The sequence below is a fragment of the Terrapene carolina genome, unplaced genomic scaffold, assembly GCF_002925995.2.
Source record: "Terrapene carolina triunguis isolate 2854851 unplaced genomic scaffold, T_m_triunguis-2.0 Scaffold89, whole genome shotgun sequence".
Classification (NCBI taxonomy): Eukaryota; Metazoa; Chordata; order Testudines; family Emydidae; genus Terrapene; species Terrapene triunguis.
Genome location: NW_020664440.1, coordinates 177,978 through 204,751, shown reverse-complemented (window position 1 = coordinate 204,751; position 26,774 = coordinate 177,978). Strand labels below are relative to the sequence as shown.

At 45.3% G+C, this 26,774-nt stretch overlaps 1 protein-coding gene across 4 annotated transcripts in view; it reads left to right on the top strand.

The window, feature by feature from the left end:
* Positions 1-25,924, top strand: part of ARIH2 (ariadne RBR E3 ubiquitin protein ligase 2) — a 47,452-nt gene extending 21,528 nt beyond the window's left edge. For all 4 annotated transcript variants that reach the window (XM_026650213.1, XM_024204862.2, XM_024204863.2 and 1 more), the window contains 12 exons: positions 1,633-1,696; positions 4,923-5,070; positions 9,708-9,829; positions 11,742-11,851; positions 13,068-13,185; positions 16,825-16,875; positions 16,976-16,997; positions 18,974-19,125; positions 20,420-20,563; positions 20,911-20,979; positions 22,260-22,343; positions 22,877-25,924. In XM_026650213.1, the coding sequence (XP_026505998.1) occupies positions 1,633-1,696; positions 4,923-5,070; positions 9,708-9,829; positions 11,742-11,851; positions 13,068-13,185; positions 16,825-16,875; positions 16,976-16,997; positions 18,974-19,125; positions 20,420-20,563; positions 20,911-20,979; positions 22,260-22,343; positions 22,877-22,948 (1,156 nt within the window). In that variant the 3' untranslated portion in view covers positions 22,949-25,924. The remainder of the gene's footprint in view (positions 1-1,632; positions 1,697-4,922; positions 5,071-9,707; positions 9,830-11,741; positions 11,852-13,067; positions 13,186-16,824; positions 16,876-16,975; positions 16,998-18,973; positions 19,126-20,419; positions 20,564-20,910; positions 20,980-22,259; positions 22,344-22,876) is intronic.
* The last annotated feature ends 850 nt before the right edge of the window (positions 25,925-26,774 follow it).

Sequence of the window (26,774 nt, the reverse complement as noted above, 5' to 3'; positions counted from 1 at the left end):
TTGAATCAACTAGGCACTGAACTGACCTAGTCGAATAAACTGAAATGAAGAAAATATTCTCTCTACACCAACAGAAGGAACTGCTGCTAAAAGTTAGGTTAGTGCTTAAACTGTGGTTCCAAGGTGCTTAGCCAGTGACTTCCACCAGTTCAATAGTTTGACTTTCTTTAAAACTTCTGCAGCAAACATGTCTTGCTTAATATTTTTAAAATTTAAATTTATTTTCTTTATATTAAGTAAAGGCCTATTTAATTTCAAATTTAATTTTAAATATATATTTTTAAATAAAACTGTATTTAATGTAAATTTTAAAAAACAGACAGATAAATCCAGTTTTTTATTAAAAACAATTTTTATCCACTCTGTTAAGCATAGTCACTATTTTTTGAACAGTGCTAGTTTAGGGTTGCCAGGTGGGTTGCCAGTGCTAGTTTAGGGTTGCCCAGTTTTCGACCGGAACGCCCGGTCGAAAAAGGACCCTGGCAGCTCCGGTCAGCACTGCTGACTGGGCCGTTAAAAGTCTGGGCTAAGGCAGTGGCTCTGCACGGCTCCCAGAAGCAGCGGCGTGTCCCCCCCAATAGCTCCTCCATGTAGGGGAAGCCAGGGGCTCCACGCGCTGCCCCTGCCCCAAGCACCGGTTCCGCAGATCCCTTTGGCGGTGCCTGCAGATGGGGCAATGCGCAGAGCCGCTTGGCTGCACTTCCGCTTAGGAGCCGGAGGGGGGACATGCCGCTGCTTCCAGGAGCTGCTTGAGGTAAGCACCGCCTGAGCCTGCACCCCTCACTCCCTCCCGCGCGCCAACCCCCTGTCCCAGTCCTGATCCCTCTCTTTCCCTCCAAACCCCTCAGCCCCAGCCCGGAGCACCCTCCTGCACTCCAAACTCCTCATCCCCAGTCCCACCCCAGAGCCCGCACCCCCAGCCGGAGCCCTCACCCCCTCCTCCCGCACACCAACCCCCAGCCCAGAACCCCCTTCCTGCACCCTGACCCCCTGATTTCTGGCTCCACCCTGGAACCCGCACCCCCACCCACAGAACCCGTACCTCTTTCCACTCCCCAGCCCCCTGCCTCAGCCCAGAGCCCCCTTCTATACTCTGAACCCCTTGGCTGCACCCCCCAACCCCCTCCTGCAACCCAGAGCCCGCACCCCCAGCTAGAGCCCTCACCCCCTCTTGCATCCCAACCCATTGCCTCAGCCCAGAACCCCCTCCCGCCCCCTGAACTCCTCATTGCTGGCCCCACCCCTTCCCGCACCCCAACCCCCGACCAGCCCGGTGAAAATGAGCGAGTGAGGGAGGGTGGGGAGAGCGAGCAACAGCGGGAGGGGGGATGGAGTGAGTGGGGGCGGGGCCTCAGAGGAGGGGTGGGGCAAGGGTGTTCGGTTTTGTGCGAGTAGAAAGTTGGCAACCCTATGCTAGTTATGTCCAAAAAAGGAGGGTTTTATTAGCAAGAGCCCACGTTGCTGCATTAAGGGCCTCCATGAAGAATGGGCATAGCCTTTCCTGGATCAAGTATCCTGTGAGACTCCACTCCCGTTCAGCCAGAAGCTGCTCTTCATTAGTCGCAAAATGGTTCTTGTAAAATCAAAATGCAGTTTGGTGCAAGAATTTAATTCTTAAATTCACCCTTCCAGGCACAAGTCCAATTCTGCCCAGTTGCTAGTGGAAGCACGAGTTCAACCCACCTCATCCAAACATGTAAGTAACTGGCAACTTCAGTCTGCCCCACCCCATTCTAGGATCACCTTACTCACGGCATGGCCTGCCTCACACTAACATTTTTTGCAGACTTAGTGTTTTAAACCTTTAACCCAATACCTCCTGCTGCTGTTTTACAATGAGACATAGCCAAGATGTCTCTGGCACTTAAATGTAAGCCTTCATATGGCGTTGCAGTTAATGTTCAAGAATAACCTCTACAGATGAGTAAATTAAATCACTGTAGCTCTTCAAGAGCACGTTAGATAAAACATGTGAGTGAGAGTTCTGCAGAATCCACAGGAGCAGACTGCATGGCCCAAGAGGGCTCTTCTGATCTTGCTCTCTGTTTGTTTCTAAGAGAGGCTTTAGGAGAACTGTGAGTTGATAGAGAAAATAAGGCCTATTTGTTACTGAAATTAGGTGTTGCCCTGAGGTGGCTGCATTGCTCTGCTCGAGGATGTTGAGGCTAATCTACAAAGGATGCTTCTTCCCAACCAGTTTCACAGTGACCTTTGAACCCACAGTTTAGGTTTTGAAGCAGTGGTGGCCAGAGTCCTTGGAAACTTGCCTCTCAGTTAGAAGCTTCCTACTGCATGTTTACAGGATTCATTCGCTGTGGGTGTTGCAATCCAATGTGTTATGTCACAAATAGTTATTCTGGGAATGGATTGTGACTTGTCAGAAACTGGATTACAGACTATTGGATCTAGAGGAGGCTGGTTTTTACAATGGATAGTTTCTGTTGCATCTGAGTCAACTTGTAGCTACTACTGATGAAGAAGAAAAAGAAAAAAGCTAAAAGTGGAAGGGTGCATGAACTTAAAATAAACTCTCTAGCATATTTGGGTTCCAGACTAATTTAATCTTTACTACATATGTTGTGAAAAGGGCCCTGAGCACTTACGAATTTGATCTAGTTTTCTTGTATCTGCTTTCATCTAGGTGTCCTCCTCTGAAATGCTGTTCTGTGCCTTTGGGAGGAAGGGTGAGGTAGTTAAGGCATTGGATTAGGGCTTGGAAAATCTGGGTCCAGTTCCTAGCTCTGCTACGTGCTTTGCTGGGGCAAGTCACTCTGCTTCAGTTCCCTCTCTGTAAAATGAACATACTGCGTTGGTTGCCTGGTCTATTACCATGTGAACTCTTCGGGGAGAGACTTCTCTTACCATGTTTATATAATGCCTGTCACAGTGCGGTTCTGATCTTGGCTGGGACCTTGAGGTGCTACTCTCAAGGTAATTTGTTATAGTAGTGCCCCTCTATGAACAACCAGATTTTTCCACATGTGAAGGCAACATTATGGAAGGAGGAATTGTCCCTCTTCATCAGTGGAAAGACCCACTCTGACTGCAAGCTGTCTAAACTGAGGTACTGGTCCCAATAGGTCTCATGCATTTAAGATTGTATTGTAAAGTGTGTTTACACAGTTTGTGGAAACACATTTAATGCTCTGGAATGCACCACGTCTTGAATGCAGACTATATAGGCCCCAGGTTGTGGAAGTTCTGTACACAACCCTAAATGAAAATGCTCGTTATGCTGCCACCTAGGAATACACACCTGCCCCGGAGAATTCCTTCAGCGTAGGTTAGAGGAGAAAGTATTTTCAGTGTTCCTCTGAATCTGCTTATGCTATGTGGATGGGAGAAGTGGGGGGAAGAGCATGTATTCTAGAATGCCATAGGGAAGGGCACCAGCTAGAAGATTCGAGGGGAGAGTCTGAGAATCTGAACCAAACAGCTGATAAAAGTTGCTTTTCTTGGAGTGAAACTATGATGTGTATAAAAATGGGAATGGTGGAAATCCTTTCTACTTGCCAAGAAACAGTGGGTCCTTCTGCAGCAAGTCTACAAGAGAATTATAGGTGAGACAATTAGCTAGAACTGGGGAAACTGCCTGCTGCCCAAATAAATGTTTACTTGATCTAGGGGTCTAGGCAATAAGCGATCCCTAACACTGTTAGAGAACTGTTCTTAGCAACAATAGGAATCGGTCTCCTAGAACAAAGATGGTCCTACTGTGGCAGATGATGATGCTACAACAGGGTTATACTCCTAGTGTGAACAGGCTCTTGCACTCTCGTTCAGCAGTGGCTGTGTTCTAAGAATGCATAGTCAGGCCTGGGAGGTGAGTTATCCCATGCAGGTTTCTCTGGAAGGTACCAAAGCTTTAAGGCGTTAGAAAGGGATTTGCATTATGGCTTCAGTCTGAAAGGGACAAATGGGTGTATAAACTTTGCTTCCAGATGTGGAGGCAGAATCTTGCTTCTGATGGTGCTCTGTTAACCTACTTCCCCTTCAACTTGTAAGGGTGAGATGAAACATAACATGAGTAGCTAAGGGCTGCATGTGTTGCTTAGTGGCTCGTTCTACACGACCACATGGGAGATGCAGATTGTTTCCTAGTGACTTGCTTCCTGGACCAGCAGGGCCTGGGAGTAACATTGACTTTGCAATGAATCCTGCCCATTCCTCCTCAGCCAGAAGGATGGTGTCTGCATGCAATATGTGGCACAAGTGAAGGTGAAGAGATAGGAGAGGTTCCTTGAACTTCACAGTGGACTGGGATCTGCTTTCCCTCCCCACAAACACTGATGTGCATAAAGGTGCTACATTGGCTTGCATCATTTGTCATCTGAAATTGCTGTCCAGCCAAACAGACACTGATAGGTGAGTTCCCAGAACGATTGCTTCCTGGGATCTAGCCAGACAGTGAATGAACAAGTCCCTTTGAACTGACCTCTGCTAACAAGATAGACGGAAAAACTAACTGAAGAAAGAAATAATGCAATGGTGTATTTCAAAGGGATGGTCAATCTGCATTTGGTAGCAGGACAAGGATGGAGACCAGAAAAACAAATCTCCTTGTGGGTAATACACCAGATCCGAGGCACAGGCAGTCTAGTGACTGGGATGAGGAAAGTGAAAGACTTGTCTGTTGTCCTCTGGCACCTAAAAGGCTCCTAAAAAGAATTAATTGGTGAAGCAGCATGCTCCTTTCCTAGATGGCTCCTTCTCCCAGACTCTGATGGGCTGAAGCCAAGGGCAGTCTGAATTAGGTGAAGGTGAGTCTGTCCTGGGGTAAAGTTTTAAAGACAACACTGGGCTCCTTCCACAACAGTGCCACGTAAGGGCAGGTGATGGTCATTTTGGGCTTACAGGACCAGCAGAGCTAAGTGATGCCAGGACCCGTTTCAGCCCAACTCTGATTTGCACCTCTCTTTCAGACAATGGTACATTCCTCCCATCACTGCGCAGTGTGTATGCAGTTTGTCCGAAAGGAGAACTTACTCTCTCTGGCTTGTCAGCACCAGTTTTGCCGTAGCTGCTGGGAGCAGCATTGTACAGTACTCGTCAAGGATGGTGTCGGAGTTGGTGAGTTCAAGGCAGACACTTTGGTGGGTTTTTATTTGATGCATTGACCTCCTCACCACCTCCCCCACTCCCCAAGGCAGCTGGACCAGTCACTTTTTAATATCTTAATATTGAGAAAATGAAACATACAGTTGATCTGTATGGAAAATCAGTGCCTTCAATATTTAAACTGGCTGCTGGTTTGGACTGAATCCATAATTGCCAGGATCTTGGTAATCTTACCCTGGTCCCTAGAGGATGCCACTGCCTCCCAACAAGGAACTATAAATCACCACTCCCGTGTACTCAAGTACATTTGTACATACTGACGGATTTTGAAGTGCTCTATATATTTCTAATTAAGTACTTTAAAGAGTCTGTACTTAGCACTTGGGTTTAAGTACATTTTAAAGGTACTTCAAGCATACATAACTTTTTCCTAATCTGCAAGTACTTCTTCAAAACAGCCTTGGTTTGTTTTTTTTAAAAATCACATCTCTCCCGACTGTCCTGGGTTCCGACAGGCCCAGGACCCATTGCCCTGACTTGGGACCTTCGGGCTCTGAGCTCTGACTGCCCAGGCTTTGTTCTGTTAGCCTGGCTGGTGCACCAGCCAAGGAGTGTAGTGGCCCCACCACTTCACTTCTGATAGGTCACTGCAGCCGGCATCAGGGAGACTCGCTGCCTGGCCCAGGCCAGCAGCAGCGAGGAGACACATACCTCTCGATGTCCTGCACAGAGAAAACAGGACCCATAGCTGCATCCCCTGCAGGGTGGTGTAGGAAATGCTCACCAGCCCCTGGGCATGCTCCAACACGGCAGGGCTGTTGGGAAATTGGGGATATTTTGTCATGGTTATTCCTTGGCTATTTATGTATATGAATACAACTTCATTGTTGCTGGTTTTTTCTCTTCCACTCTGTGCTTATATTATTTAAGTAGTTGTCCATAAATTGACCTAACAATTGCAGGGAATACAGGAGTTGGAAGTTCTTGTTCTTTTACTTATCTCTTTATAAGTACTATTTCCACAGCATACTTGTACTTAAAAGTACTTCTGTAATGGTGTATATAGCACTTATAATATGGACTTAAGTATCCGTACTTATGGCAACACTGCTATAAATTGGACCTAGCTTTTGGTCTGTGTTCTCTTTCTTTCTTGCTCTCATCTTTCTGATCCTGCCAGGCTGTGATCACAGTCACTGTTGCATTAATTTAGGTGGAATATATGGGCCCAAAGAGGTGAAGGCTTTATCATGATCCTGTAAATGTCCAACATTAAACAGTTTTAAACAAGGTTCAGGGTTTAGAATACAAAGACCTCAGCCTGCTTAGTACCATGGCGCAAACATCGTTAAAAATCTCTTTAGCCCTGTATTAAAAATATGGGTTGGGGGGGGCAGTCAAAGCATTTGAAATGTAAAATATTAAGTAAGGCTTTCATCTTAACATCTCTTGTACCCTTCCCCTTTAGTTGGAGAGTCTTTAGAGGGGGAAAAACCCACATGTGAATCTCTCTTGGATGGTAATAATGATCCTTTTTGGGGAAAAGAGAAAAGTTAGTTAAGATGGGCTGGAGCAGTTGTTAAAATCCAATCCCGTTTTGTAGAAGACGAAATAAGATGAACACACACGAAAGAGGAAGAGAAAAGAACAGCAAAGGTAGAAAATGCAACTTCTGCCTCTGTGATGGACTCACTTGCACTCTCCCTGCTGGAAAAACATAGGCATAGCATGTGATCTTATCAGCCACCCCGAGACCTGGCAAACTTGTACCAGCGTTGGGCTGTTTAAGGTATTACGTTTAGCTGCCTCTTTCTGGACAGAGACTTACAGCAGTGTGGCTGTATACGGTCTTGGCCAACTAAGCCAGACTCTTGTAAATAGAAGGAAAAATTAGAGGGCTAGGCAGGACAAGAAATAAAGTGGGGAAGGAAAAACACACACCGCGGGGTGGGAAAGTAGCGCAGTTTCACATCCCAGGTGGTATTAGGGATTTAGCTAGAGCTGGTGGTGAATGTCATTTGGCTCCCCCTAATTTGGTCTCGCCTGGCCAGGGCATCTTTCAGGACTAGGATGAAGACGGCTCAGGGTGCAGGTGGCAACCATGATAGTGAAGCTTGCTCCTTCCTTAGAGACTAACAAATTTATTTCAGCATAAGCTTTCGTGGGCTACAGCCCACTTCTTCAGATGCATAGAGTGGAACACACAGACAGAAGATATTTATACATACAGAGAACATGAAAAGGTGGAAGTACACATACCAATTGTAAGAGGCCAATCAGTTGAGATGAGCTATCAGTAGCAGCATGGCCCCACAGTATGCCAACATCTTTATGGCTGACTTAGAACAACGCTTCCTTAGCTCTCGTTCCCTAACGCCCCTACTCTACTTGCGCTACATTGATGATATCTTCATCATCTGGACCCATGGAAAAGAAGCCCTCGATGAATTCCATCATGATTTTAACAATTTCCATCCCACCATCAATCTCAGCCTAGACCAATCCACACAAGCGGTCCATTTCCTAGACACTACTGTGCTAATAAGCGATGGTCACATAAACACCACCCTATACCGGAAACCCACTGACCGCTATACTTACCTACATGCCTCCAGCTTCCATCCAGGACACACCACACGATCCATTGTCTACAGCCAAGCTCTAAGATACAACCGCATTTGCTCCAATCCCTCAGACAGAGATAAACACCTACAAGATCTCTATCAAGCATTCTTAAAACTACAATACCCACCTGCTGAAGTGAAAAAACAGATTGACAGAGCCAGAAGAGTACCCAGAAGCCACCTACTACGGGACAGGCCCAACAAAGAAAATAACAGAACGCCACTAGCCGCCACCTTCAGCCCCCAACTGAAACCTCTCCAGCGCATCATCAAAGATCTACAACCTATCCTGAAAGATGATCCCGCACTCTCACAGATCTTGGGAGACAGACCAGTCCTCGCTTACAGACAGCCTCCCAACCTTAAGCAAATACTCACCAGCAACCGCACACCATACAACAAAAACACTAACCTATCCTTGCAACAAAGCCCGATGCCAGCTCTGTCCACATAGCTATTCAAGTGACACCATCATAGGACCTAACCACGTCAGCCACACCATCAGGGGCTCGTTCACCTGCACATCTACCAACGTGATATATGCCATCATGTACCAGCAATGCCCCTCTGCCATGTACATTGGCCAAACTGGGCAGTCTCTACGCAAAAGAATAAATGGACACAAGTCTGACATCAGGAATCATAACATTCAAAAACCAGTGGGAGAATAACTTCAACCTCTCTAATCACTCAGTGACAGACTTGAAGGTGTCAGTTTTGCAACAAAAAACTTCAAAAACAGACTCCAAAGAGAGACTGCTGAACTCGAATTAATATGCAAATTAGACACAATTAACTTAGGCCTAAACAGAGACTGGGAACGGTTGGGTCATTACACTAATTGAATTTTTTTCCACCCATGTTAAGTTCTCCTCACACCTTCTATGGGTCATCTCAATTATCACTTCAAAGTTTTTTCTTCTGCTGCTACTGATAGCTCATCTCAACTGATTGGCCTCTTACAATTGGTATGTGTACTTCCACCTTTTCATGTTCTCTGTATGTATAAATATCTTCTGTCTGTGTGCTCCACTCTATGCATCTGAAGAAGTGAGCTGTAGCCCACGAAAGCTTATGCTGAAATAAATTTGCTAGTCTCTAAGGTGCCACAAGTACTCCTGTTCTTTTTGCAGATACAGACTAACACGGCTGCTACTTTGTAACTTGCTCCTTCCCTTTCTCTTGTCTTTCAGTCAGCCAGCGTTGTGGTAGTCAGCTTAGTTCCCCCAGGGTCTCTTTTTGAGGGCTCCAAAAGGGACTGATGAGTGGAATAGCCCATCCCCTCGTTATGTTGTCTATCAATTAGGCCTAAGTACTGTCTCACCAATTTAGGTTCATTGACTCCCAGACTCTCACTGTTCTTGTTTTCTAGGCATGACCTTAACACAGTCCTGGAATTATGTCAGGAGGCCTTTTTGTTTGTACTAATTCTGTTTTTCTGTCGACTTTTTGCACCTTTTTCCATCCACATTTATTGTTATAGGTTACTGTGACATTTTATTAACTTCCACTCACTCCTTAGAGCTGAACTCACAATTAGGGGAAATTTGTAGGCCCAATTATCACATCATCACTGAGGTGTTTGAAGCTGCAAGACTGCGGTGTTTAAAGGTTGCAATTCTTCATGAGCACTTCGTCCTTGATGTCTCTTGGCATTTGAGTGTATAGGGGTCTTTGAGTGTATTTCCACGGGCCCCCTGTGTGTTGGTGGAAGCCATCAGTAGCCATTGCTACTGCAGGTTGACTGGCTTCTCCTCACCTGACAGCAGTAACTTCACACGTATAGGTGTTTTGACTGGTGAAACTGGGACCGCCCAAGATGCCCTTGCCTCAGTCATCTTCCACTGAAAGCAGCTGGACTCCAGCTTTTCAGCAGCCCTGATAAATGGAACTGTTGTATCACTTGCATCAGAACAATTAATTGCACCTGAGAAGCTGTGTTGGGACCAGCACATCTCTGATCTGCGTGCATGAGTTTCTCAGTTCATATCGCACCGTGCAGCAACTGTCCTCTGTTTTTAATAGGGGTCTCCTGCATGGCTCAGGACTGTCCACTTCGGACACCAGAAGACTTTGTGTTTCCATTGCTGCCTAGTGAGGAGCTGAAAGACAAATATCGGCGCTACCTCTTCAGGGACTACGTGGAGGTATTTTCTGCTTCATGTTCCTGTAGGCCTGTGCCCTGACCCTTCCCAGTAGTCAGATATTTGGGCCAAGATTTTCAGAAGTGACTAGATTGGGAGCTTCATTTTTTAGGGCCCAACTTGAGACCTCTTAAAAGGGCTTGTTTTTTTCCAAAAATGCTGAGCACCCTCCCCTTGCAAAACAGGACCCTGTAAAGCAGGGGTTCTCAAGACAAATTATTTGGTGGCCTCAGAGTGTGGCCACTAACTCTTGCTGGTGGCCACTCACACTTTTTCCTACATTATTTAATTAGCTTTAGGAAAAACAAATAAATATGCACATACACACATCCAAATCATTGTAATGTATTTATTGCTAGCTAGTAAGTCTGTTGTGAAAAGTGATATTAACAAACATACAAGTATTGTTTTTCACAGCAGAATTACTCAGCCCTGGCAAGTCTGGGGACAAATTAAGCCCTGGATGGGACGTCAGGGGAGGCAGAGGGGGCCACAGGTGATGGGGGTGGGGAGGTGGATGGCCAGGGGAGGCAGTGGGGGGCTGGAGCCTGAAGCCCTGTGGCCGGAGGACAGAACCCGAAGCCCTGCGGCTGGAGCCTGGGGCCCACCACCGCACAGCCGGAGCCTGGGACTGGAGCCCAAAGCCTGAGCCCTGCTGCCCCTGGGCAGATGGGACTCACTGGCTGCCTGGTCCTCCCGCACTGTGCCCAAGGTGTCTCCAGAGTGGGGCAGGACCCAACCCCTGCTGGCAGCTCCAGCAACTATCACAAAGGTGGTGCATCCAAGAGCACCAGGGAGTGGGAGGGGCCTCTGCTTTGCTCCTCCCCGCCCCCAATCACAGCCCAGGAGGCTGTGGCCGCAAGAAAAGCCCCTGGTGGCGGCACTTGAGAAATGCTGCTGTCAAGTGTCCCAAGCTGGGCACCCAAAATCATGAATGACTCGTAAAATATTGATCTTGCTATCTGGGCGTCTTGATGATGCCTCTCTAGAGAAGTCAGGGGCTGGAGATGCAGTAGCTGCTGCAGGATTGTAGCTGACAGGCATGTTGTCTGTGGCTCATGCTGTGGTGCAGGCCTCACTGTCAGAGTTCTCAAATGATTTGCCAGAGTAAATTTTGCTCTAATGTCATCCCAGTGACTGCAGCTGGTGCCTGGCCCATATCTTGAAGCAGAGTGCTCTAGTGTTAGAGCGGAGAAACTCAAGCTGAATGTTAAATATTGGTGCAAGACCAAGAAATATTTTTAGGCAGCTACAGACTTGCCCCTCATCCCGATGCAGCGCAGGTCACTATCCTACAGCATCCTTTGTACGTGCCTTCACTCTGCAAAGCTTCGTGAGTCGTATCTAAGCTAGAGAGAACAAGAATGTTTAAGACAAGATTTAGAGGAAGTAACTCGGTGACTTGGACGGAGAAGGAAGTACTCTAGTGACACCATCTCCCCAGTAACTGTGGGGAGTCACAGGGAGGGGACAGACTAGCCACAATTGAGAAGCAGAGTCTACGCCCTGGGGCAGTAGGGGAGTGGAATATGAGGTGGGGGGAAGGAGTTCAAGTAGAGTGAGATTCTAAATCTGTCTGGAGTTTCCCATCATGGTCTCCTGACGTTCTGGATGGGATCTCGAATTTCCTCATTTCATGACTAACCACTGCAACCTCAACTTTGAACAAATGCAAAATATAAAGCCTCCAAATCTTTTGTTGGGACAAGCACTTAATATCTAACTAACCTCCTCCGCATGTAGAAGAGATTGATTGCCCACTGTTGGGCATCTTCTGGTGGCTCTTTCCATTGTCTTCTCCAGATCTAAGAACTACGGATTCACATTAACAAAAGGCAGGACTTTTACTCACTAAGAATGGAGATCATTATTCTCCCATACCAATTGCTAACCTTGCCACTCGGTGTATTTGCAGAGCCATTACCAGCTGCAGCTGTGTCCCGGTGCAGACTGCCCCATGGTCATACAGGTACAGGAGCCCAAAGCTCGACGAGTGCAGTGCAATCGATGCAATGAAGTTTTCTGGTAAGGAAGTAAAAGGCTTAAAGGCTGTGAGGAAAGCATGTGGCACAGGCATATGCTCTCCTTAAGGTCACTTCATTTGAGAACAGGTCTAGTGTGTCGAAGCACCACAGACACATTACTAGAATTGTTTGTAACTTGAGCCATCTGTGTAATAAGGGTGTAGGCCGGGGCCTGCCTTTCAGTGGTGGTCAGTTCTCGCTGAACTCAATGGGAGCTGTGGGTTCTGAGCACCTCTGAAAATTGGGCTCTTAGTAATCAAGGAAAACAAGTCTTGTCTAGTTTCTTCTGTAGCTTGGATTAATCTACAAATTATGATACAAGCATTGGTGAGTGATTTTGGGTACGAAGCCTTAGTGGCTGCTGCTGGAACCTATCTGCTGCCTGTGTTTGTATATCTGCTTCCCAGAGTCTCTAGTGCATTCCCAATATCCAGAGAACCATAAAGCCAAGGGACTCAGCCTAAATACACACACAGGCTTCCATGGTATGAATGCTCCTAAACATGCATAGAAACAAAGTGTAGCATTCGGATAAGATGTCAGTTGATTTCTGTGTATGAAGTCTAGAATATCTTTAAAGTTCTATGTGCGTGAGGTCCTCCCCAGCATAAGAATAAACTTGCACTGGATAGGAAAGCTAATGGTGCTTTCCTGGCTTGCAGTGTCCAGGAGAGGAGTAACAGAACTGGGAGTAATATTGAAAGGGTTGCTGCTTGAGTATCTTCTGTCGCCCCCTACTCCAAAGGTCTAGCTGCATCTTGAGTGTCCAGGGACAGTAATATACATGGGGTAGTAACCAAGCCTCCCACTAGCTGCATGCGGTTAACCCTGAACAGGAGGCTATTTGGAATTTATCTGGGATGACTTAGGCTTGCTCCATTATCATAAAAGTGATGCAGGGGCTCCAGGGAAAAGAGGATGGCTGCTCATCAGACAGCCAGATGCTCACTTGTCTGAGAGGGAGCCCTGTATTCGCATCCATTCAGAAGCGAGGTAGTGATATGTTAGCGTTTCAGGAGAAGGAAGTGATCATTCCCAGAAGGACCTGGTGTGCGTTCTAAAGCTTGAACCCAGCCCCTCTCGTTGTGGTATTTAGGAACGAACTGCTTGTCTCCTCACACCTATTTCCCATCCAGATCCTGGTCATGAAGAAAGACTGACTTCCTGGTTATTAACCCAATGTATTAACTCTGGAATTTCTTTCTCTTCCTGTTAAGTTTCAAGTGTCGGCAGATGTACCATGCGCCCACAGACTGTGCCACCATCCGGAAATGGCTCACCAAGTGTGCAGACGACTCTGAAACAGCCAACTACATCAGTGCTCACACTAAAGATGTAAGGGAGAGCACGTCAACATTTCTTTCAGGCGTCTAGTCCTGCTGAGAAGGGGGGAGCAATTCTGTGCATTTTTAGCACTTTATGCTGCTTTTTTTATAATGTTAGTAAATTCCCACTTGGGGTTTTGGTGCAAAGATCTTGAATACCTTGAAATCTAATGACCATCTTAGATGTCTATACACTAATGCAAGAAGTATGGGGAATAAACAGGAAGAACTAGAAATACTACTGAATAATCACAATTACGACATCATTGGTATCACAGAGACTTGGTGGGTAAGTCACATGACTGGAATGCTGGTATAGAAGGATACAGCTTGTTCAGGAAGGACAGGCAAGGAAAACAGGGAAGAGGTGTTGCTGTGTCTATCAGATAGATACACTTGAACTGAGGTTGAGATAGTTGAGGATAAAAGGAGTAGCTCAGGACTTAGTAGTGATGGGGGATTTCAACTACCTGCACATCTGTTGGGAAAATAACACAGGGGACAAATTATCCAACAAATTCTTGAAATACATTGGAGACAAATTATTACAGAAGGTAGAGGAAGTGACTAGGGGAGATTTGATTCTAACAAACAGGGAGGAACTGGTTGAGAATTTGAAGGTGGAAGGCAGCTTGGATAAAAGTGATCAGGAAATGATAGCGATCATGAGTCTAAGGGAATGGTAAGAGGGAAAACAGCAGAATAAAGACAATGGACTTCAAGGAGGTGAACTTTCGCAAACTCAGCAAATACTGTAGGTAATATGCTGTGGGAAGGAAGTGTAAACGAAACAAGGGTTCAGGAGAGTTGGCATTTTTTTAGAGAGACACTATTAAGTGCACAAGAGCAAACTACCCTAATGCGTAGGAAAGAAAGGAAGTATGGTAAGAGGCCACCCTGTCTGAGCCAGGAGATCTTCAATGACGTGAAATTCAAAAAAAGAGTTGTACTGAAAGTAGAAACTACGTCAAATTACAAAGGATGAGTATAAAGAAACCCACAAGCGTGTAGGGACAAAATTAGAAAGGCCAAGGCACAAAGTGAAATTAAAATAGCTAGGGACATAAAGGGTAACAAGAAAACATTTTACAAACACATAAGAAGAAAGACCAAGGATAGGGTAAGCCCCATTACTCAATGAGGAAGGAAAGACCATAACAGAAAATGCAGCAATGGCTGAAGTGTTAAATGCCTATTTTGTTTCAGTTTTCACCAGAAAGGTTAGCAGTGGTAGCATGACTGACCTAGTGAACATTGGTGTAAATGAGGTAGGATCTGATGCTGATTTGGGAAAGAACAAGTTAAAAATTACTTAGGCTATGTCTAAACTACAAACTTTACAGCGACACCACTGCAGCCGTGTCGCTGTAAGGTCTCCTTTGTAGCAGCTCTGTGCCGGTGGGAGAGAGCTCTTTTGTCGGTGAAACTTATGCCTACAAAAGTGCTAGTGGACACAAAGCTTAGACAAGTTGGATGTCTTCAAGTTGGCAGAGCCTGCCAAAATACATTCTAGAATACTTAGGGAACTGGCTGAAGAGATCTTTGAAAACTCATGGAGAGAGTGGGAGAGATCCCAGAGGACTTAAAAAGTGCACATATAGTATCTATTTATAAAAGGGGGAATAAGGACAACCCAGGAAATTGTAGACCAGTCAGCTTAAGTTTGGTACCCAGAAAGGGAATGGAGCAAATACTGGAACAATCCTTTTATAAGTAGCTAGAAGATGATAAGGTGATAAGTAACAGTCAACATGGATTTGTCACAACATATGTCAAACCAACCTAAAATCCTTCTTGGACAGGATAAGCAGCCTGGTGGATGTGGGGGGAAGCAGTAGATGTGATGTATCTTGACTTTAATAAGGCTTTTGATACTATCTCACATGACTTTCTCTTAAGCACACTAGGGAAATATAGCCTAGATGAAGCTCTTGTAAGGTGGGTGCACAACTGGTTGGAAAATTGTACTCAAGAGTAGTTATCTATGGTTCACACAAGCAAGAAGGGCATATCAAGTGGGGTCCTAAAGGGATCTGTCCTGGGTCTGGTTCTATTCAATATCTTCATAAATAATTTGGAGAATGGCATAGAGAGTACACTTATAAAGCTTGTGGATGATGCCAAGCTGGTAGGGTTTGCAAGCACTTTGGAGGACAGGATTAGAATTCAAAATGTTCTTGACAAACTGGAGAAATGTATTGAAATAAATAGGATGAAATTCAATATGGACAAATGCAAAGTACAGGACTTAGGAAGGAATAATCAATTGCAGAAATATAAAATGGGAAATGACTGCCTAGGAACAAGAACAGGAGTACTTGTGGCACCTTAGAGACTACATTTCTGTGATTCTGTGGCTGACTCTATTACTGCAAATACACTTTAAACTGGGAAACCCATCTGTGTGTGGGGCTGATTACTGAAGTGCTCTCTCTATATGCCAGTCTTCATTCTGCTAAATTCATTGCGAGCATCAATCTGCAGCTGGGTATGTTGCACTCTAATGGCAGAGAAGCAGCGTGGTGATGGTTCAAACACTTGTCTGGTGTACAGCGGCAGTTAATTTTTTGTTTAAAGGGGAATGCGTGGATACACAAAGGGTAGATAATATAGCCCATCCCCATTTGCAGTAGTGTGTAGCTTCGGTTCTAACCATGGAGTTCAGAAAATGAAAAGCTCTAGAGCATCGATTTCCTTTTGCAGGATGAGGCTTTATAAGCAAAAGACCTAGGGTTATCTAGCCTGAAGTGGGGGATGCACAGATATGCAGGGCGGTGTGAAAAGGAATGTGCCTATTGGAAGGCCTAGTCCTGATCTGGCTGGGGGAGCCAAAGGGACTCCATGACTTAAAAGGTCTTTGTCCGTAACTTTGGTTTTCTGAGCACTTGATTAATTTAAAGGCAACAAATTTAGACTCAAGAAAAGGAGCTATTTATGCAGTGTGTGGTGAACCTGTGGAATTCATTGTAGCTGGATTTAATTTAGGACTTTATGGTTCAGGAAAATGGTTATGGATTCAGTGCCCTTAGTTTCTAGGTCAGAGACCCCAATCTAATCCAGACTGGTAGTAGTAATTCTGGACTGTGATATGATTTGGTGTCTTCAGATTCAAATTGGCAAAGTTGGATTACTTCCTATGCTTTGCAAACCAAGAAAATATAGTAACAGTCAAATTGTGCAGAATATCAACTGATTACTTGTGGAACAAAGAAACCTAGGTAAAGCATTGTATAGTCAGGCAGGTGTATGATGGCTTTGTACTTCCCCTGAAGCAGTTACCCATCGGCTACTACTGAAGGCAGGATACAGAACTAGATGGTCCTATGGTCTGAGTCATTATGGCCAGTACTATCTTTCTATGTAAACTGGTTGAATTGCTAAACCTGACCAGCCAGTTAATGGTAACTATTGAGAGTGAACTTTGGTTCACAAGTGGTAACGCTAAGAATAATGACCTTACTCCTTGGAACTGTTATCTCAAACCCACTGATCTGTTGTTGATGCCCTGAGTCATCCATCCATCCCCCCTTCATCCCACTTTAAAATGGGTTTGACAGGAACAGTGTATCTGTAATAATAGAGCCGGAATTATGTTCTTAAGGAATATTAGAGAACAGCTGGATCTAATGAACGCTTTTGGTTTTCCCAGTGTCCCAAGTGCAATATCTGTATTGAAAAGAATGGAGGCTGCAATCACATGGTGAGCAATTCCCTGAATACTTCAGATCTTCCTTGTCCTTAGCTGAAACCTTTCTGTCCTTCTGCAGATTGCTAATGGCTCCTCTTTCCTTCTTTTTCAGCAATGCTCCAAATGCAAGCATGGTAAGTAGCAGTATCTGGAATCTGTTGGGGAAAGGGAATATTCCTTTATTACCCCAGTCGTAAATGTTGTTGTCTTAAATAGCCAGTTAACCACTCCCAGTACAAATATGTAGAGGATTCTAATTACACATCTGACTTGGCGATAAAGGCTTATTGTTTCACTTGCTATGTTCTTAACTGGTTTCTGATTCTTCGGTGGCATTTAGATTTAATGCTGTAAAAGGTCTTCAGCTCCCTTTCTGTCATGAGATTGATGCTCCTCAGAAATGTGCTCTGGTGTTTAAAAGCTTTCCTGATGTAGTTCTTGTTCTGTACATGGATTTCTGTACCACCAGCTGAAACCACTTGCATTGTAATGGAACACTCTGAGCCTTTATGTCAAACTAGACTTAGTCTTTATGTTCACTGATGGACAGAATGAGCCCCTACATGGACCAAGCCACAGAAGCAGGTGTAGGTCTGTTGATCTCTATAACCTTATCTGCTAGATTGCTCCTCAGTCCACTCCCATGCAAGAAGCAGCCTGGCTGTCCTCAGCCCGTATTAAAGCCCTGAAAAATATCAGGAATGCAAAGCAAATGGCTTTTGTGGGATGCTGCATTTCTCTAACCCCAGGGAAGTGAGTGAGACTACCTGTTGCCGGAGCTCCCCTATTGCAACTCTGCTACCACCCAGTAGGGAGGCCGAGGAAGATAACCCACCTCAGAAAACATTTAAAATCTACCCCTCCCCGTTCACTTCCTTCGCTGCTAGAAGATCAGCAGGAATGATAGTTACTTGGAGGGATGCTGTGGTATCAGGAGTAGGTGAGCAACAAGCTCCTAGATATCCCAGTGATTGAAACTGGAAAGAGAGCAGGCTAGCCCTTGGGTGGAAGTAGCAGAGTTCACCCAGCTGAATGGGAAAGGTAAGGCTTCCAGAAGTGATTCGTACAGCCGCTGTTTAACCTCCTCCTTTCTCCTTCCTGACCGAACACTGCAAGTATCCCACCTCGAAAACCAGGCACTTCTGTTTTGTGGGTTTAGCTGTTGCTCTACTTTTTCTCCTTAGCTCTTTTACCTACGTCCTCCCACTCAGGTCAGGTCTACACTACAAACGTATATCTGTATAACTACGGGGCTCGGGTGTGCAAAACCCACACCCCAAGCACCATAGGTATACCAACCCAATCCCGTGTGTAGACAGCACTGTGTCAGCAGGAGGGTTTTCTCCCAGTGACATAGCTACCGCCTCTTGCAGAGGTGGATTAACTAGGTCGACGGGAGAGCTCTCTGCCGTCAACGTAGGAGTGTCTCCACTTAAGTGCTACAGCAGCACAGTTGTGCCAATGCAGCGTTTCAAGTGTAGGCTTGCCCTCAGGGATTTCTGGTCTGAAGCTGTCTCCTAAACCACTGGATATGGATAGGTGTCTTAGAGTCTCAGAATTTAAGGCCAGAAGGGACCATCAGATCATCTAGTCTGACTTGTGTATCACAGGCCACCAACACCACCCAGCGTGCACCCGTGAGAATGGAAAGTGGATTGTCTGTGTGGATTTGTTCACTGCTGGGTCAGATTAGGATCCTTCAAATCTGATCCAGCAGAGACCCATGCTGGCAACTTGCCAGTAGTCCGAGAGCTGCAGCTCATTAGCTAGTAAGACTGCAGCTGCCCTTTTCTTTAACTATGAGGTGCAGCCTGCGGAGACTACAGGTCCCAGTTTCCAACACTCCTTGTGGATCCAGGCAGTGTCCCCTTGGAGCATGCTGGAAGTGTTACCTCACAAGCTGCATATTTAGATATAGACCCCCAAGCCGGGGTTGTATTTGGCCCACAAGCTGTATTCTGTTTCCCCCTGGGCAAGATGGCACAAATAAACTTTACATGCTGCTTGGCTAAAGGAAGCCCTTGAAACAGAGGGGCTGTTTCTCTGTAATTTGGTTTCTGGAAGTTCATTTTTTCTATGCATCACAGTGATTGTGCCTTGTTCTCTGCAGACTTCTGCTGGATGTGTCTGGGGGACTGGAAGACCCACGGTAGCGAGTACTACGAATGCAGTCGGTACAAAGAGAATCCTGATATTGTAAACCAGAGTCAGCAAGCGCAGGCCAGGGAGGCCCTTAAGAAGTACTTGTTCTATTTTGAGCGGGTAGGACATCTCTTTGGCCGGAGCTGCTGTAGCCTTTTAATGTCCCTGCCTAGTGCAAAGGTTATTGCCAGCAATGTCGGTGTAAGAAACACACAAACAAAGGATTCGGTACAGATGAAGTCACTTCTGGAGTCCCAGTTTAGGTCCTGTCTTTGTTCCTTCAGACTCAAAATTCTACCCAACAAATCCTACCAAGCTGTTAACTTTTGTTCTCCATTGATTGCTTAAGTTTCCTGATGCTGCAGAAAATCAGTATTTCCTGCATTTTTCTCTTCTTTCACAGCAACTAGTACAATGGGATTCTCATCCACGAGTAGGGCTCCTGGGTGCTACAATGATACAAACAACACAAAATAATAATTTGAATATAGTGTCCCTCTGCAAGATGCTGCTGTGCTGTTGCAGATAGGTATCATAGGACTGGAAGGGACCTCGAGAGGTCATCTAATCCAGTCCCTGCACTCATACAATATCGCTGCAACCATTTCCTCACAGGACCAGGGAACTTTCCAAAGTTCCTTATGGCATGAATTTGTAGGGACCAAGAAGAAACAAATCTCGGGTGTTTAAATTAAAACTCCATCATGTGGTTTAATGAAATTGTGAGGGGATTTCATGTCAAGACACGTTTAAAGAAAGGCTTTTGGAATCGGTCACTAACCAGTGAGACAGTCAGAGCTCCTCTTTCCCTGCAGCAGGCGTGAATAGGACTGGTCAATCTGTACAGGTCTAATGCAGATTCTGTAGAAGAAAACACTGTAGATCCAAGGTTGCCACTTTTCTGTGAGGTCAGCATGCGCTCGTTTCCTAATTCAGATATCAACAGCTGCTTATTCATAGCATTAACCTAGTCTTAAAATAATAATAAATGAATCATCTTGACTTTCCAGATCAAGGGCTTCAGGGAAATGGCCATGTTTTACAATGATGTTTCGCAGCACAGATGTGTCTGCTTTCAGTAAGCCCATGTAAAGGTTAATCTAAATCTCTTGGCAGAGACTTCTTAAGTGAGGAAATTCCCACTATTTTACTCCTTCTAGTCGCTCACAAGATGCTGATGTGACCATAGGGCATTTCTACAGAGGGGCTGGGTTTGCTCCCTGCTCCCACCTGCCTCTTATAGTGTAGGCAACCTCCATGGGCTTGCAACAGAGGGTGCTGCCTGGCTGTCCTCCTGCCCACAGCATATCCTATCCTGCTGGACTCCAGCCCCATCTTACTTCCTGTTTGCTGGAGCTTGTATCTGTAGGTAGCAGCACTTTGATCTCATGCCCTTTTTCTTCTACTTTTGCAGTGGGAGAACCACAATAAAAGCTTGCAGTTAGAGGCACAGACATACCAGCGAATTCAGGAGAAGATCCAGGAAAGGGTGATGAACAACCTGGGAACATGGATAGACTGGCAGTACCTGCAGAACGCTGCAAAGCTGCTTGCAAAGGTGAGCATTTTTGGCTCTTTCAGTCCACAGAAGAGAGCCTACACACCAAAACACTTGCATCTGAGTAGCACACTGAAGAGGGAGGCAATTCTGGGGTTAGATCTGTAAGGGATGTTATGCCCTGAATCAGACACCAACTGCCTGAGGTTAGCAGGAGGATGCCTTTCTGAGCAGGTTATTTCATAATTGGTCCTGACAGGTGTTTCCTGCACCTTCCTCAGAAGCATCTGATAATGGCCTCTGCTATACTGGACTGGTTTGGCAACTCGTGTGTCCCTATATTAGTCATAGAAATAAGCTGTGCTAACAACATCAAGGTCTAAAACTCTTTTCCTCTTCTGTTGTAGTGTCGTTACACCCTGCAGTACACCTATCCGTATGCCTACTACATGGAGTCTGGCCCCAGGAAGAAATTGGTAAGGTGTTTGCTCAGACTTCTTGGCATCTAGCTAGGGAGCATAGTAAGCCAAGCAGACACCTAGATTTGTGTCTTCAGTCCCAGAGTTTGTGTGTTTATAATAAATCCATGTAATGACATATATGTGACACTGAACCTCACGTATCCTCAAACTTCATAATCAGCTCCAAACCCTCCCCCTCCTACTCCCCATCAGAGATTTAATAGCAATGCTCCTGTTGGGTGTCGTTCCAGAGACATCCCTGTTTTTACAGACTTTACTATAGAATAGTACTACAGTGTGAAGGACAAACTAGTTGTCAAACTATTTTTCCCCATAAGGATTCACATCATAAGCAAACACACGTATCTAGAATCTGAGTTGGTTACTATTGGCTCCTAGCTCCTGGGAGAGTCACAGCAACAGGTTAACCTTTCAGGAACCTGTATAAAAATGGAGGAATTAAACCTCAGTGCAAGTGGTAGGGCGCTAGCCAGGGTGCGCTGCCCTAGAGCTGGCTGGCAAGCCAACATCTGGGGCTCTACACGCTACTGTTTGACTTGAGTTTCACTTTGCTGCTAGTATTTGAGTTACTGAGATCAAATCTAGCTTGGGGTTTGTCTACCTGTGCTGCAGACACACCTTTGAGTGCAGTGTAGACATAACCTTCAGCTAGACGTTTGCTGACTCTTGTTTTGGTTCTTTCCCAAGTTTGTAGTGGGGGCAGGACAAATAAATGAACCTTACTCTTTCCACGACTGACTGAAGCCCCTGTTGTTAATTACAAGCCAACCTAGCTGCTCAGTCACTTACATCACTTTACTATCAAGGAGGCCGCTTTGGTAGGCCCAACATGTGACTGAAACTAAGTGGTTTTGAGACTGCGATTCTGGGGTAAAGTTTCCCTGTTGGTAACACCATAGCGCTCGGCCCTTGTTTTACATGATGGTGTGTACAGGGCAGAAACTGCGTTTCCAGCCCGTAAATGGGATGGAGATTCACCAGACTGCAAACACCAGTTGATGGTGTCAGTTTCCTCCTTGTTGGGCGTATCCTAATGCTTAAATAATTAAAAGTTGAATGTACAAAAATCCATCTTCCTTAGGATTTTGAAGTCACTGGACATGCCACGTTCTAGTGCTCATTGCTTTCCCAAGCGTTCCAGAGATTTGCTCCACCAAACCTGTTGCGGAGAGGAAGGACCCTAGGGGTGTGTGCTTCCTCTCACCACACCTGTTTGGTGGCATAAAGCTGCTCTGGGTAGATTGGTTTCTCTAATTGTCTGTACTGTTGATCAGTTTGAATACCAGCAGGCTCAGTTGGAAGCTGAAATAGAAAACCTCTCCTGGAAGGTGGAGCGAGCGGACAGCTATGACAGAGGGGTAAGTTATCTGTTCCCCTGTGTCTGCTGGGCAGCCCTTCACTTACAGGTGGCTTAGTACCTGCACAAAAGGGCCCAGGCCAGCTTGGCAGGCAGGTGAGGGCAATCAGATTAGCTTCGAGTCTGGCTTTTTGTTCACTTGGCCTGCAGATGCTTGTTTCCTAGTTGGGGGAATGGAGGGGAGAACTTTGCTGCTCTCCAGCAATGACTCCTGGCTGACTGAACCAGGGCTGACAGGTTCTGAAGGAAGATACATTCAGCCCTTTGCTGGAGGGAAAGTTACCCTGGTGTGCGGGGTTTTTTTGCTTTGGGAGGTGGGAGGGAGCATCAGAAACCCTCTAAGAAGGGAAACCTAAGGAGAATTGGGTTCAGAGGGACATTCTTTTACACACTGTCAAATCGGAAGGGTCCCTGCAGTCCTTAATTTGCTTGAGAAGCAGTGAATGGGCCTCACACTCTACCATACAAGTGACTTTTCTTTTCCTCTGGGGAGTTCAGATTAATGGGGTTCTGCCTTGCTGTTCTTTGTTCCAGGACTTAGAGAATCAGATGCATATAGCAGAACAGAGGAGGAGGACCTTGCTTAAAGACTTCCATGACACATAAGGCGGAAAGAGGTGGTGACGTGCAGGGGTGAGAGCAGCAAGCAAGGTGACGGTGGCTGCCTCAAGAGAAATGAGCACTGCCTGTGGGAGAACCCGGCCAAGGACAAAACCATCCCCTCCCCTTGCAGAACAGACACGTGCAAATGCCCCATCTTAGTCCCTTTCTGTTTTTTATCTTTCCGCTTTTCATTTCTGCCAGGCTAGAGGCTGGAGTTCAGATTGGCATCTTTCCTGGGATGTTTCCTCCTACCCCAGATGGCTTTTGAGAGAGGGAATTTTTCTGAATGGCTGTTAATAGTATTAGATCATTACAATTTATGTAATTTTCAACGGTTGTACAATTATACAAACAAACCCTAGAATAACACACAACCCTTTTTAAAAATAAATTGGCAGTGGAGTGTTTTTCCTTAATAATCTGCTTGTAAATTAAATGGGCTTCTGTCCCAAAATCCTTTTATGCACTGAGGGTTATGAAATAACCCAGCTAGATTTCCCTTTCCTCTAACATGCGCTTTGTAGCACTGGCCTGTGGCTGCACGAGGAGAGTGGCTGGAGCTCAGAGGGTGGCTGCTGCTGTGTTTGCGCCTTACAGCATCAGCGGTGGCTGCATATCAGCACAATTGTGTGTGGCATCTCTTCTCTCAGCAGTAGTTTGTGCTGCATGAACCAAAGCAAATGGAGGTGTTAAAGGGCAGAGATCAGGTTAACATAGGAGATATGCCTAGAGGTAATTCAGATCTTTGCATTCAGTGAATTTAAGGTCTTCCATGTGGATTTTTGCTTTAGTTGGTTTTTAGGGGTTTTCTATGCTGCCAAAACCATGGTGTTTGGGAGACTGTTAGAACAGTTGTTCTAACAGTGTTAAATAGGCTTGGTCTTGTTAGGTAGAGTGGAACAAGCCATGTTACTTCAGTGCATACAGCTTTGTAAAGATCAGTCATACATGGAGTGTAACATGATCAAACCACTTTGGTCCCATTTACCCAGGCAAGACTAAACCCCATTGCAAGTCAAGGGGGAACAGTAACGCATAATGTGATCCCCGACACACATCTTGGCAATGTAGACAGGCACTCAAAAAGAAGTGCTAGAGCTAACATTGTACTGCTCTCTTAGAGCCTGCATCAAGCCAGACTGAAAACTGACTGGTGGAGTTAATTTATGTGTATATTGGTATTAAAGCTGCTGGATGGTTATTATAAGTCTGATTATTGTCTGGGACTCTCAGAGCTTTTGTATGGGCATGTTTAATGTAAAATATAAACAATGTTTTAAAAAGTGACCTCCCCGATTCATCTTAACAAGAGAGTCACTTCAAAACAGTGGCTTAAATGCCAACACTTTACGATGGTGGATGTACCATGTACAGGTGCCTATGTAACACATGGACTTGTACATGCATCTGCTATATGTAGGCAAAAATGGAGTAGCTGAGTGTCTGATCTGAGGAAATCCCCAAGGCTAGTGTGAAAGTAGGGAATTCCCTTCCATGCCATTTTCATGAGGAATGTTGCCCTGACACATTCCTTACTAGGATATTCTTATTTTCACCCTCTTTGACTTGACAGGATGAAAGACTGACTGTGAGTCTTCCTAATTCCTGCTTGACAAAATAAGCTGCTACTCTTGTTTATATGAGACACATGCACCATTTGACTCTACCCCCAGAACTGAGTGTGTAGGTTTTAACCATGTGAAGGTGGGAGAAAAGAGAGGGCCCTCAGTTTGAGAGGGATACTTCTTAGATGAACTAATCATGTGGACAGAGCTTGTACAGTACTGTGCAGAGGTAATGTTTATGCAGTGCTTTAAAGGCGTCAAGCACAAAGTACTAATGTAGGATATGAACTGGTGTTCTAGTTAAGCTAGCTGCAGTCAGGTGAAATTTGGCCTGTTTGCCAGAGAGGTATAGGGAGGTATCTTTTCTAATCCTAAATACTCAGCTTTGCTGCCAGATGGTGCCCGCTCCTCCCTGCTCACTCACATCGCATAAGCATTCAGCTCTGAACCAGGATAAGCATATTTTGCTTAAACACAAAGTGTTTTAAAATCCTCATTCCTGGAGCAGTGTAGATCAGATGGCAGGAACCAATTGCTAAATGGCCCTGAGAGCTGACTCGCAGTCCAGACTGCTCAGACACCTTGGCGATGAGCACTTACGAAATCCATACAAATACAGACTGCGTTGAAAGCCATCTCTTTGGAATTACACAAAACTCAAGCTTTGTCAACAGGGTTTTGTTTCTCCAAAACTCTTCCAGGAAGGAGGCTGTGAATGTCCTGGTTCCCACGTACAGATCCTGCTTCCACCCTCTGTGTGGAAAACAAGGCGGGATGTGTCTTTGCAGCGTGAGCCCAAACAGGGCAACATTTGTGCAGCTGTAGTATAGGAACAGTTAAAGCTGTGGGGTGATCCCCCATTTCCTGCTCATTCTGGCATCTGAAAAGGATAAGCTGCTGCTGTTTGAGAGGTGGGTGACTGATAGGAAAGAAATTAGTGTTCTCAAGATCAAAGGTAAAGGGGCAAATTCTGTTTTGTGAACACAGCCCCTTTCGAGTCAATGAGGTGGCCTGAGAATAGAAGTCGGATCAGGCTATTAACTCTAAAAAGGTACCAATTCCCCCCACACCAGTAACAGGGCAATCTTGCAGTGTTTGTCCCTTCCTCTTTTTGCAGCTGCTTGCTGTTCCTAGGTCAGCCTGACGTCTCTCTCCATCCTTGCATCTGAGACTCGTTATTTCAGCTTTGCTCATGCGAATGCACTGGCTGACTCAGATCTCTAACAGGCATCAGGCTTCCCGGACCGTACAGTTTTCTACTAACAATATGAACTGCATGACTGCTGCTCCGCACATGAATTGCTCACTGTATCAATGTGGGACAGGAACAGCAGGAGGTTTCTGTACTATAATTTCACATTCAAACTTTTAGACTTTTTAAGCAGGTGATAAATAAAACTTTATTTTTAAATGAGACTTGTTCTAGGCACTCCTTTTCTCACCTGCATCTGCTCAGTTGGATTGTTCTCCAGGATTTCAGGTAGCAGCTGCTGCTGTGGAAGCTTTAGTATTATGGAGAGTGTTGCTGTTTCTTGTCTGCCTTGTTCTGTTGGCGAGGTCTTCTCCAAGAAACTGACACCACTCTTAGCTTTTCTTTATAGGCATTGGAGGGGAAAGGGCAAAGGAAAATGCCCTTGAAATATTTCCCAGCGGTGGAGTGGTTTATTTGAAATAAATTGTGAATTTATAATTTTAAAGGTGTGTGCAGTGTCTTCATTCCATCAGCTTTTAGGTGAAAAACCTCTACTTACTTTTTTTTTTATTAAATGTGTCAAGCAGTGAGACATGGGCTGTTAGAATCACATGAAGCAGCTAATAGCACAAATCGTAATTTGAGTGCTACAACTATACTAAAATGCTGGTAGGGAGGAAGGTTTTGGGATTAAGGAACTTGAGAGATTCTGTTCTTGGCTGTGCCTTTGATTTTGTGACACATTGGCAAAGTCACTTAATCTCTCCGCCTCCATTTCCCATCTGTAAAATGAGAAAATACTACCCTACTGCAAAGGGTATTTTAGAAACAAAGTCTGGACTTTGAGGCTCTTGACCGCTATGATGAAGAGTGCCATCAAAGCCCTGTAAAGCAATGTGAAAAGTCAAAGTACAGCTTTGGGGTTGATGTATTCAAATATTAGCATAAAGAGAGAAGAGACTAGGCACAGATTTGCTAAAGAATCATGCTAATTGTATTCCTGGTTTTTAAAAACACACATGATGCTGAATTTTCTGTCTAATTTAGGTAAGATAGTGTCACCTTCTAAACA